Raw genomic sequence first — 12,687 nt, forward strand, 5'->3', positions numbered from 1 at the left:
TTTTGAGGCTGTGCTCTCTAGTTTGGGACACCCCCAACACAGGAAACTTCCTCTCCACATCCACACTATCTTGTCCTTTCATCATTCAGTGGGTTTAAATGAGATCCCCCTCCCACCGCATTCTTCTAATCTCCAGTGAGTACAGGCTCAAAGCTGCCAAATGTTCCTCATATGTTAACCCCATCATTCCCAGAATCATCCTTGTGAACCTCCTCCGAACTCTCACAACACATCAACAATGACAACACATCCTTTCTGCGATATGGGGCCTAAAACTATTGATAATACTCCAAGTGTGGCCTGACTCATGTCTTATAAAGCCTCAGCTTTATCTCCTTGCTTTTATATTCTCTTCCCCTTGAAGTAAATTCATTCATATGTTTTGGTTTTGCCCTAAAATTGAGAAGTTTTGGCGGGAAGTATTCCATACCTTCTAACAACTTTTTAGGGTCCAATTTGACCCAAATTCTCTTACTGCCTTGTTTGGTATTATTGCAAATGAAGATATAACTTTAAATACTCCTAACCTACAGGTTTGAGTTTTTACCTCTCTTTTAGCAAGGAGAGCAATCTTGCTTAAATGGAAGGAGTCTACCCCTCCTACACATCTTCAATGGCTACGTGATATCATGTCTTATTTAAATTTAGAAAAGATCCGCTGCTCAGTCTAAATTCGAAACAATCATTTTATGATACCTGGGGACCTCTCCTAAATTACTTTTCCAATTTATAAAGTTTAACAGTGCACAGATTTTTATGTATATTTTTATCTTCTCTTAAGCGAATATGTTTTTTTCTGATTATCCATTATCATCCATCAGCTTTTTTCTTTGGTAGTTGGTAGGGGTTGACTTTTTTATATATATAAAAAATTTATTTTATGATGTATGACCTATCTTAAAATTTTTTATTACAGTGTGGCATACCTTTATGTGTTATGCTATAACATTTTGATCAATTTTTATCACAATATATGAATGTACACAAGTTATATTGAGATGTGTTGCACTCTGTAAATCTTGTTTTTTCTTCTGAATAAAAATATTGTAAAAAGAAAGAAGTAAATGCCAAACATCTTTACCACAGACTCAACCTAGGAATTAACCTTCTGGGATTCTTGCATGAGGACTCCTAAGTCCCTTTGCATGTTTAATGTTTGAATTTTCTCTCCATTTAGATAATAGTCCGCACTATCGTTCCCTTTACTAAAATGTATTATCATGCATTCTCAACACTGTGCTCCATCTGTCACTTTTTTGTCCATTCTTCCAATTTGTCTAAGTCCTGCTGCAATTGCATTGCTTCCTCAGCATTACCTACCCCTCCACCTATCTTCATATCATCCACAAACTTTGCCACAAAATCATCAATTCCATTGTCCAAGTCGTTGACAAACAATGTGGAAAAATAGCGGTCCCAATACTGACCCCTGAGGATCACCACTAGTCACTGGCAGTCAACCAGAAAATGCCCCCTTAATCCCTCTCAGTGCTCCTACCTGTCAGCCATTCCTCTATCCATGCCAGTACCTTTTCTGTAAATCCATAGGATTTTATCTTGTGAAGCAGCCTCATGTGTGGCACCAACGCATATGCCTTCCTGCCAGTCCTTTCGATGAAATGTACATCCTTCGATGTTCTTTCAGTACATTGCAATAACTATAAATTACAATTTACGGGGTGGCGTATTGGTTAGCACAATACTTTACGGTACCAGTGACCCAGGTTCAATTCCTGCCGCTGCCTGTAACGAGTTTGTACATTCTCCCACCAATTTCTACTGGGTGCTCTGCTTTCCTCCCATAATCCAAAGATGAACTGGTTGGTAGGTGAATTGGTCATTGTATATTGTCCTATGATTAGGCTAAAGTTAAATCGGTGAGTTCGAAGCATACAAAACCTACAGCACAATGCAGGCCCTTCAGCCCACAATGCTGTGTCGAACATGTACTTACTTTAGAAATTACCTAGGGTTACACATAGCCCTCTATTTTTCTAAGCTCCATGTACCTATCCAGGAGTCTCTTAAAAGACCCTATCATATCCGCCTCCACCACCGTTGTCGGCAGCCCATTCCACACACTCACCACCCTCTGTGTAAAAAACTTACCATTGACATCTCCTCTGTACCTACTTCCAAAGCACCTTAAAACTGCGCCTTCTTGCGCTAGCCATTTCAGCCCTGGGAAAAGGCCTCTGACTATCCACATGATCAATGCCTCTCATCATCTTATATACCTCTATCAGGTCACCTCTCATCCTCTGTCGCTCCAAGGAGAAAAGACCAAGTTTCACTCAACCTGTTCTCATAAAGCATGTTTCCCAATCCAGGCAACATCCTTGTAAATCTCCTCGGCACCTTTTCTATAGTTTCCACATCCTTCCTGTACTGAGGTGACCAGAACTGAGCACAGTACTCCAAGTGGGGTCTGACTAGGATCCTATATAGCTGTAACATTACCTCCTGGGTCTTAAACTCAATCCCATGGTTGATGAAGGCCAATACACCATAAGCCTTCTTCTGCACACAAGTCAACCTCCGCAGCAGCTTTGAGAGTCCTATGGACTCGGACTCCAAGATCCCTCTGATCCTTCGCATTGCCAAGAGTCTTACCATTAATACTATATTCTGCCATCATATTCGACCTACTATTTGAACTCCATCTGCCACTTCTCAGCCCAGTTTTGCATCCTATCAATGTCCTGCTGTAACCTCTAACAGCCCTCCACACTATTCACAACACCTCCAACCTTTGTGTCATCAGCAAACTTACTAACCCATCCCTCCACTTCCTCATCCAGGTCATTTATAAAAATCACAAAGAGAAAAGGTCCCAGAACAGATCCCTGAGGCACACCACTGTTTTCCGACTCCATGCAGAATATGACCCATCTGCAACCACTCTTTGCATTCTGTGGGCAAGCCAATCCTGGCTCCACAAAGCAAGGTCCCCATGGATCCCATGCCTCCTTACTTTCTCAATAAGCCTTGCATGGGGTACTTTATCAAATGCCTTGCTGAAATCTATATACACTACATCTACTGTTCTACCTTCATCAATGTGTTTAGTAACATCCTCAAAAAATTCAATTATGCTCATAAGGCATGACCTGCCTTTGACAAAGCCATTGCTGACTATTCCTAATCATATTCTGCCTCTCCAAATGTTCATAAATCCTGCTTCTCAGGATCTTCTCCAACTTACCAACCACTGATTTAAGACTCACCGGTCAACAATTTCCTGGGCTATCTCTACTCCCTTTCTTGAATAAGGGAACAACATCTGCAACCCTCTAATACTCCGGAACCTCTCCCATCCCCATTGATGATGCAAAGATCATTGCCAGATGGTCAACAACCTCCTCCCTTGCCTCCCACAGCAGCCTGGGGTACATCCCGTCCTGTCAAATAAGGTGGATGAACTTGTGGCACAATTAGAGATTGGTCACTATAATGTTGTGGGCATCACTGAGTCTTGACTCAAAACAAGGTCATAGTTGGGAGCTTAATATCAAAGGATATACTTTGTATCAAGAGGGCAGGCAGGGAGGCATAGGCGATGGTGTGTCTCTGTTGGTAAGAGATGGAATTACACCTTTAGAAAGAGGTGACATTGGGTCAGGGAATGTTGAATCTTTGTGGGTGGAGTTCAGAAACTGCAAAGATAAAATTATGGGAATCGTATATAGGCCTCCAAATAGTATCCAAGATGTGAGACTGAGATTGCAGGAAGAGCTGGAAAGGGCATATAATGAGGGCAATGTCACAATTGTAGTGGAGGACTTCGATATGCAAGGGGGTTGAGAAAATCAGTTTGGTGTCAGATCACAAAAGAGGGAACTTGTTGAATGCCTACGAGATTTTTTTAGAGCAGCTTGTGCTTGAGCTTATCTTAGATCGAGTGTTGTGTAATAATCCAGATTTTATTAGGGAGCTTAATGTAAAAGAACCCTTAAGAGGCAGTGATCATAATATGATTGAATTCATTCTGCAATTTGAGAGGGAGAAACATAAGTCAGATATATTAGTAGCACAATGGACTTACAGAGGCATGAGATAGGATCTTGCCCAGGTGGATTGGAGGAGGATACTGGCAGAGATGACGACAGAACAGAGGTGGCTGAAAATTCTGGGTATAGTTCACAAGGCTTAGGATAGATATATTCCCCAGCAGAAGTTGTTTTCAAATGGAAGGGGTAGGCACCTGTGGCTGACAAGGGAAGTTAAGGACTGCATAAAAGCCAAAGAAAGGGCAAATGAGGTAGCAAAAGTGTAGGAATTTGAATGATTGGGAAGTTTTTAAAATCCAACAAAAGGCAACTAACAAAGCCATAAGAAAAGTTAAAATATGAGGACAATCTTGCCAATAATATAAAGCAAGATACTAAAAGTTTTTTTCAGTTATAACAAGAGTAAAAGAGAGATGAGAGTTGATATTAGACCACTGGAAAATGATGCTGGTGAACTTAACAAGTACTTTGCATCAGACTTCACTGTGAAAGACACTAGTAGTGTGCCAGAGGGCAAGAGTGTCAGGGAGCAGGAGTGAGTGCCATTGCTATTGTAAAGGAAAAAGGTCTTAAGGTGGATAAGTCACCTGGACCAGATGGACTACATACCAGAGACCTGAGAGAAGTTGCTGAAGAGATAACAGATGCATTGATTATGATCTTTCAAGAATGACTTGATTCTGGCATGGTCCTGGAAGCAGGAAGGCAAAAGAAAGGAAATTATAGGCCAATTAGCCTAACCTAAGTGGTTGGGAAAATGTCGGAGTCCATTATTAAGGATGAGGTTTCAAGGTACTTGGAGACAAATGATAAAGTAAGTCAAGGTCAGCATGGTTTCTCTAAAGGGAAATCTTGCCTGACAAATCTGTTAAGAGTTCTTCAAGGGAGTAACAAGCCGGGTGGACAAAGGAGAGGCTGTAGATGTCATTTACTTGGATTTTTAGAAGGCCTGAACAGATTAGATATGGCAAAGTTATTTCCCATGGTAGGGGATTCTGGTACAAGAGGGCATGACTTCAGGATTGAAGGACGTCCATTTAGAACTGAGATGCAGAGCAATTACTTTAGTCAGAGGCTGGTAAATCTGTGAAATTTGTTGCCACGTGTGGCTGTGAAGGCCAGGTCATTAGGTGTACTTAAGGCAGAGATAGATAGGTTCTTGATTAGCCAGGGCATCAAAGAGTATGGGGTGAAGGCAGCGGAGTGGGGATGACTAGAAGAATTGGATCAGCCCATGACTGAATCGTAGAGCAGACTCAATGGGCCAAATTGTCTACATCTGCTCCTATATCTTATTGTCTTAATGTTGTTACGAACCCTGTAACTGGGTATCTTACCAGCAAAGATAGGAGTATCCGTTGGAGTTTGGTGATACTATTTTTAACAGTATTTATTAGTAAAAATACACAAAAATAATATCAATGCAAATATACAGATAATATACATCATCAATACTAAACCTAAAAGTGCGGATATAATAATAATCAATAAGAAATAAGCTCTATCATTGTCTAGAGGATAATGAATTGTCCGATGGAAATATAAAGTTCAGTTCAGTTCAGTTCATGCAGGCTGCTGTAGTTGTTGGTTGCTGTGTTGCAATTGTTGGAGAGAGAGAGAGAGTAACAGCTATTGACTTGCCGACTTTCCTTTTACGATCTTGATCCGTCGATGCGTTGTTGTTGTGGCCATTCATGTATGACCCCTCCATCCTTTAGCTAGACCATTCCGTGGTGGACTCATCACCCAGGCAAGGGTGGACACACACACAAGCCCCCACCAGTCTCGTAGCGTCTCTCCTGGTGCGTCTGAGGGGTGTTCCCCCAGACCCTACTTTTATCCCCACTCATGGGGTCTCAAGTGTCAATCAGGTTGGGATGATGCAACCCATCAACCAGACCACTCTGGTTGCCCCCTGAGGGGTATCAATGAATAGAACAGTACTCAATACACAATTCCTTCTCCAAGAGACAATAGCAGTAATCAGTGGTTCCGTTCCACTTTTGTTAGGAGGAGACATTCCACTTTTGTGTATCTCTGCGTTGTCTCTCTCTCATTAACTGACATGAGCTGTTTATCTCTCTCATTTCCTTGGTATCAGACCCGAAATAATAGCGATTTTGCGATTCTCAAAAAGGGGGGGGGGGCGACTTTGCACCCTTCTGCCCATCAGAGTTGCTCCTCATTCGTAACAATGTCTAATGCCTTTGATAAGATGCCACACGAGGCTGCGTAACAAGATAAAATCCTATGGTGTTACAGGAAAGATACTGGCATGGATAGAGGAATAGCTGACAGGCAAAATTTGATGAGTGGGAATAAAAGGGGCCTTTTCTGGTGCTGTTCCTAAGGGGTCAGTATTGGGACCGCTACCTTTCACATTGTTTGTCAGTGATTTAGATAATGGAATTGATGGCTTTGTGACAAAGTTTGCTGATGATATGAAGATAGGTGGAGAGGTAGGTAGTGCTGAGGAAACAATGAAATCACAGCAGGACAATTGGGAGAATGGGCAAAAAAGTGGCAGATAAAATACAGTGTTGGAAAATGTATGATAATGCATTTTGGTAAAAGGAACAATAGTACAGACTATTATCTAAAAGGGGAGAAAATTCAAACATCAGAGGTGAAGAGGGTGAAGAGGGACATCATGCAAGACTCCGAAGGTTAATTTATAGGTTGAGTCTATGGTAAAGAAGGCAGTGCAATGTTGGCATTTCTTTCAAGGGGGATAAAATATAAAAGCTAGGAGATAATACTGAGGCTTTATAAGACATGAGTCAGGCTGCACTTGGAGTATTGTCAATAGTTTTGAACCCCATATCTCAGAAAGGATGTGTTGTCATTGGAGAGAATTCAGAGGAGGTTCACGAGGATGATTCTGGGAATGAAGTGGTTAACATAGAGGACTGTTAGGCAGCTTTGTGACTGTACTCATTGGAATTTAGAAAAATGTGGGGCAATCTCATTGAAAGCTATCAAATGTTGAAAGGACTAGATCAGGTGGATGTGGAGAAGATGGTGGGGGGTATCCAGAACTAGAGGGCACAGCCTCAGAATTGAGGGGTGACCTTTTAGAGTAGAGGTAAGAAGGAATTTTTGTAGCCAATGTGTAATTAATCTGTGGAATGCTTCCACAGACTACAGTGGGGGCCATGTCTATGGGTATATTTAAAGCGGAAGCTGATAATTTCCGATTGGTCAGGGCATTAATGGATATGGTGAGAAGGCAGGTGTATGGGGTTGATTGGGATCCAGGATCAATCACCCATGATAGAATGGCAGAACAGACTCGATGGGCTGAATGGCCTACTTCTGCTCCTGTGTCTTATGATCTGCTGCTGGTGCAAAACAACAAATTTCATGCCATACATCCATAATATTAAACCTATTTCTGAGTCACAGTAGAGAGAGTGGAACAGCTTAACAAATGATAGGACCCAATAGAGAGTAATGGAGACCTTGAAAATTCGGTGCAGCTAACATGAATGTTTTATAGTGCTTAAACTTGTTGTGTTCCCACAGGATTACAGAAGCTTCTACTGAACTGTAATCGCATATCTCATCTCCCAGCAAACTTAGATCATTTGCAAAATCTGGAAATTCTATACCTGGAGAGAAACCCATTGGAGAAGCCTTTGGATGAAATTTGCCTGCATGGAGTTTCTGCCATATTCCAGTACCTACAGACGAAGAGGATCCAAAAGATCAGTGCAACCAAGGTGCTGGGAATTATATTGTGATGGTTTAAAAGTAGAGGACTTAGGATTCAAAGGAAGAGCAATCACTCTGAGTTCCTTTATTTGAGTCTATATCTAGCCTAGAGATCGAGCATGGGCCCAGGGCCAATCCCTCACACAATGATATACTGCCAAGTCCTATAGGGATATGGAGTAAAGGAAACTTGCTGATCAGAATTTCAGTGAGTGGGTGTGGTGAAATGAACTGTGTGGAAGTGGGAAAATGGAAAGTGGAACAGTTGGTCCAGGAGTCGGGAAGTCATTGACCAACTGTTATATGTAACCCAGGACATGCCCTCTTCTCATTTCTACACACAGGGAGGAAGTACACTTCAAAGTTCAAAGTAAATTCATTATCAACATATATGTAACCCTCAGGTTCAGCTGGCAGCGTTAGTCCAGGGAAGACAGTCTGTGGCCCTGCCAAACGTGTGAAATCTGAGGTGCAAAACCTCTTGTTTGTGTGGATGCTGTGTGATTTGTTCCCCTGTTACTAATCAGTACCACGAAATAACAGCCACAATATTAATATGCAATTAAACAATTTAGCTTTATAATGCTTAATTTGACTAAGGGGTTAGTAAAGAAAAACAAAAAGGAAAGGGCCCATTTTAATGAAACAGTCTAATGTGTTCAAGTTGGAGCTCACAGGTTCCCTTCCATTGACCCTCCATCAATGTCCCCAGGCATCATTGGCTTCCAGACCCACTCCAAGTCCACTCTGTCCTGTTGTCTACAGCCTCTCCTTTCTGGTGTCTCTTCATCTCTTGCTGAACAAAAGACCCAGATTACCTTGTTCTCAGGCACACAACAAGAAATAACACTCCCTTCATTGGATGGTGCACATTCCAAAGCCCCCGTTATCTCTAGCCATAACCCAAACGCTGCTGCTATGGAAAAAACATTACATTAGCAGTGAAACTTTTCCTGGTGTTACATATATGTCACCATATACAACTTTGGCATTTATTTTATTCTGGGTATACACAGTAAGTCCAAGAAACACATAGAATGTGCAATAAGACAGGTAGAATTAGTGATCTTGTAGTTAGAGATCCTCTTGGAAAGAGTGATCACAGTATGATTGAATTTCTCATACATATGGAGGGTGCAATAATTTGATCTAAAACCAGTGTATTATGCCTCAACAATGGAGACTACAATGGGATGAGGAAGGGTTTGCCTAGCGTAGACTGGGAATGCAGACGATATGGTGGAACAGTGGAAGATTTTTAATGAGATTTTTCACATGCTCAACAAAAGTATATTCCAGTTAAAAGCAAGGACAGTAAGAGTGGGGAGAGCCAGTCTTGGACTAAGGAAATAAAAGAAGGCATCAAACTAAAAGCTTGTGCATACAAAGTCGCCAAGAATAGTGGGAAACTGGAAGATTGGGAAAACTTTAAAAAGCAAAAAAGAACCACTAAGCAAGCAATAAAGAAAGGGAACCTAGATTATGAAAATAAACTAGCACAAAATATAAAAACTGATAGTAAAAGTTGTTATAATTCTATAAAGTGGAAACGGGTGGCTTAAGTGAATGTAGGTCCCTTGGAGAACAAGAAGGGGGAATTGATATTGGATAATGAGGAAATGGCTGAGGCTTTGAATAACTACTTTGTGGTGGTCTTCATGGTGATGGATGCATCAAACATGCCAAAGAGAGATGTTACGATTCTGAATTAATGAAAGACAAACCTAAAAGGAGAGACAAACAACCAGTGTGCTAAAGACAACAAGCTGCCAATACAAAACAATAATAAGACTCACTTGGAATACTGTGTCAGTTCTGGTTACCCCATTACAATTAACATGGAGGCTTGGAGAAGGTGTCAAAAAGGTTCACTGGGTTGCTGCCTGGATGAGAGAGCCATAAGGAAAAACTTAAGATTGTTTTCTTTGGAATGCCAGAAGTTACGGGACAGTTTGACAGAAGTTTATAAAATTATGAGAGGCACAGTCTTTTTCCCAGAGTAGAAATGTCAAATATTTTATAGTGAGGGTGAGAGATAGGAGATTCTGTGGCTGCAGAGAGATGCCAGAATAGTGCATTGCCTCCTGGTGCCAAGGTCAAGAATGTCTCTGAGCGGCTATAGAAAATTCTCGAGGTAAAAAGCCAGAGGTCATTGTACACACTGTTACAAATGACATGGGTAGAACAAGGGATGAAGATCTGCAGGATGACTATGGACAGTTAAGTAAGAAATTAAAATGCAGGAACTCAAGTGTAGTGATCTTGCATTACAGCCTGTCACACCTCGCTATCAAGTGTGCCCGACGAGGGTCACCAGTTGGAAAAAAAAACAGATGGTAATCTGCAGCAGCACATAAGAGCAAGATATTTTATTAAGTGCTGGGGGGAAAAAGAGCAAAAGCTGTCCAAAAGATGTGAAGAAAAAGTATTTACATAAAAAGTATTTTCTGTGGCTCAGAGGGCAGGGAAAGGAAGAAGGCAGCAGTAATAGGGGACTCTAGAGCTAAGGGATCAGGGAGCCAATTCTGTGGATGCATGAAAGAAACATTGATAGTAGTTTGCCTCCCAGGTGCAGAGTCTGGGATGTTTCTGATCACATCCACGATATCCTGAAGTGGGAAGGTGAACAGCCAGAGGTTGTGGTACATATTGATACCAATGACGTAGGTAGAAGGGAGCTGGTTCCTGAAAACAGACTACAGGGAGTTAGGAAGGAAGTTGAGAAGCAGGCCCTCAAAGGTAGCAATCTCAGGATTACTGCCTGTGCCACACAATAGTGAATACAGGAATAGAATGAGGTGGAGGATAAGTGTGTGGCTGAGGGCAGGATTCAGATTTCTGGATCACTGGGACCTATTTTGGGACAGGCGTGACCTGTACAAAAAGTATGGGTTGCGCTTAAATCTGAGGGGGTCCAATATCCTGGCGGGGAGGTTTGCTATGGCTATTGGGGAGAGGTTAAACTAGAATTGCTGGGGGGTGAGAACCGAACTGAAGAGACGGAGGAAGGGGCGGTTGGCTCACAAATACAACATAGTACATAGAATAGTACAGCACATTACAGGCCCTTCGGCCCACAATGTTGTGCTGACCCTCAAACCCTGCTTCCCATATAACCCCCACCTTAAATTCCTCCATATACCTGTCTAGTAGTCTCTTAAACTTCACTAGTGTATCTGCCTACACCACTGACTCAGGCAGTGCATTCCACACACCAACCACTCTCTGAGTGAAAACCTTCCTCTAGTAGGGACAGAAATGTGGACAGAGGAGGTGGGGTGGCCCTGTTGCTGAGGAATGAGATTCAGTCCTTTGCAAGGGGGGACATAGGATCAGGAGAAGTAGAGTCTGTGTGGATAGAACTGAGGAACAGTAGGGGCAAAAAGACCCTAATGGGTGTTGCCTGCAGGCCACCAAACAGTGGCATGGATATTGGGTGCAAGTTGAATAGGGAGTTAACATTGGCATGTGGCAAAGGTAATGTCGCAGTAGTTATGGGGGATTTCAACATGCAGGTGAACTGGGAGAATCAGGTTGGTGCTGGACCCCAGGATAGGGATTTTGTAGAGTACCTGCGGGATGCATTCTTGGAACAGCTTGTACGAGAGCCGACCAGGGACAAGGCTATTCTGGATTTAGTGTTGTGTAATGAACAGGATTTGATAAGCGATCTTGAAGTAAAGGAGCCATTAGGAGGTAGTGACCATAATATGATAAGTTTTTATCTGCAATTTGAGAAGGATAAGGGCAGATCGGAGGTGTCAGTGTTGCAGTTGAACAAAGGAGACTATGGAGCCATGAGGGAGGAGCTGGCCAAAGTTAACTGGACGGATATCCTAGCAGAAAAGACAGTGGAACAGCAATGGCAGGTATTCTTGGGAATAATGCACAAGGTGCAAAACCAATTCATCCCTCAGAGAAGGAAGGATTCAAAGGGGGGAAAGGGGCCACAGTGGTTGACAAAGGAAGTCAGAGATTGCATAGCATTAAAAAAAGGGAAGTATGACAGAGCTAAGGTGAGTGGGAGGACAGATGATTGGGAAATTTTTAAGGAACAACAGAACTTAACTAAAAAGGCAATACAGGGAGAAAAAATGAGGTACGAACGCAAGCTAGCCAGGAATATAAAGGAGGATAGCAAAAGCTTTTTTAGGTATGTGAAGAGAAAGAAGATAGTTAAGAACAATGTTGGGCCCTTGAAGAATGAATTGGGTGAAATTGTTATGGGAAACAGAGAAATGGCAGAAGACCTTAATAAGTACTTTAGATCTGTCTTCACTAGGGAAGACACAAACAATCTCCCAGATGTATGGATGGGCCAAGGACATAGGATAACAGAGGAAATGAAACAGATTGACATTAGGAAGGAAACGGTGATGAGTAGACTGATGGGACTGAAGGCTGACAAATCCCCAGGTCCAGATGGTCTGCATCCTAGGGTACTAAAGGAGGTGGCCCTGGGAATTGCGGATGCATTGGTAATCATTTTCCATTGTTCCTTAGATTTAGGATCAGTTCCTGAGGATTGGAGAATGGCTAATGTTATCCCACTGAACTATCATCCTGTCAGCCTAACATCAGTAGTGGGGAAGATGCTAGAGTCCATTATTAAAGATGAAATAGTGGCATATCTAGATAGCAGTGATAGGATTGGGCCGAGCCAGCATGGATTTACCAAGGGTAAATCATGCTTGACTAATCTATTGGAGTTTTTCGAGGATGTAACCAGGAAGTTAGACAAGGGAGATCCAGTGGATGTAGTATACCTCGATTTTCAGAAGGCATTTGATAAGGTCCCACATAGCAGATTGGTGGGTAAAATCAGAGCTCATGGCATTGGGGAGAAGATATTGACATGGATAGAAAACTGGTTGGCAGATAGAAAGCAAAGGGTAACAGTGAATGGGTGTTTCTCGGAATGGCAGGTGGTGACTAGTGGGGTGCCACAGGGCTCGGTATTGGG

At 42.2% G+C, this 12,687-nt stretch overlaps 1 protein-coding gene across 2 annotated transcripts in view; it reads left to right on the top strand.

Moving 5' to 3' along the window:
* LOC140725806 (uncharacterized) overlaps positions 1-12,687 on the top strand; it is a 120,635-nt gene that overhangs the window by 79,380 nt on the left and 28,568 nt on the right. The window contains exon 5 of one of the 2 annotated variants that reach the window (XM_073041767.1): positions 7,536-7,732. The exons of the other annotated variant lie outside the window; for it this stretch is intronic. Coding sequence (XP_072897868.1) covers positions 7,536-7,732 — 197 coding nt within the window. The remainder of the gene's footprint in view (positions 1-7,535; positions 7,733-12,687) is intronic. 2 annotated transcript variants of the gene reach the window in all.

Source organism: Hemitrygon akajei, chromosome 3, assembly GCF_048418815.1.
Source record: "Hemitrygon akajei chromosome 3, sHemAka1.3, whole genome shotgun sequence".
Lineage (NCBI taxonomy): Eukaryota > Metazoa > Chordata > Chondrichthyes > Myliobatiformes > Dasyatidae > Hemitrygon > Hemitrygon akajei.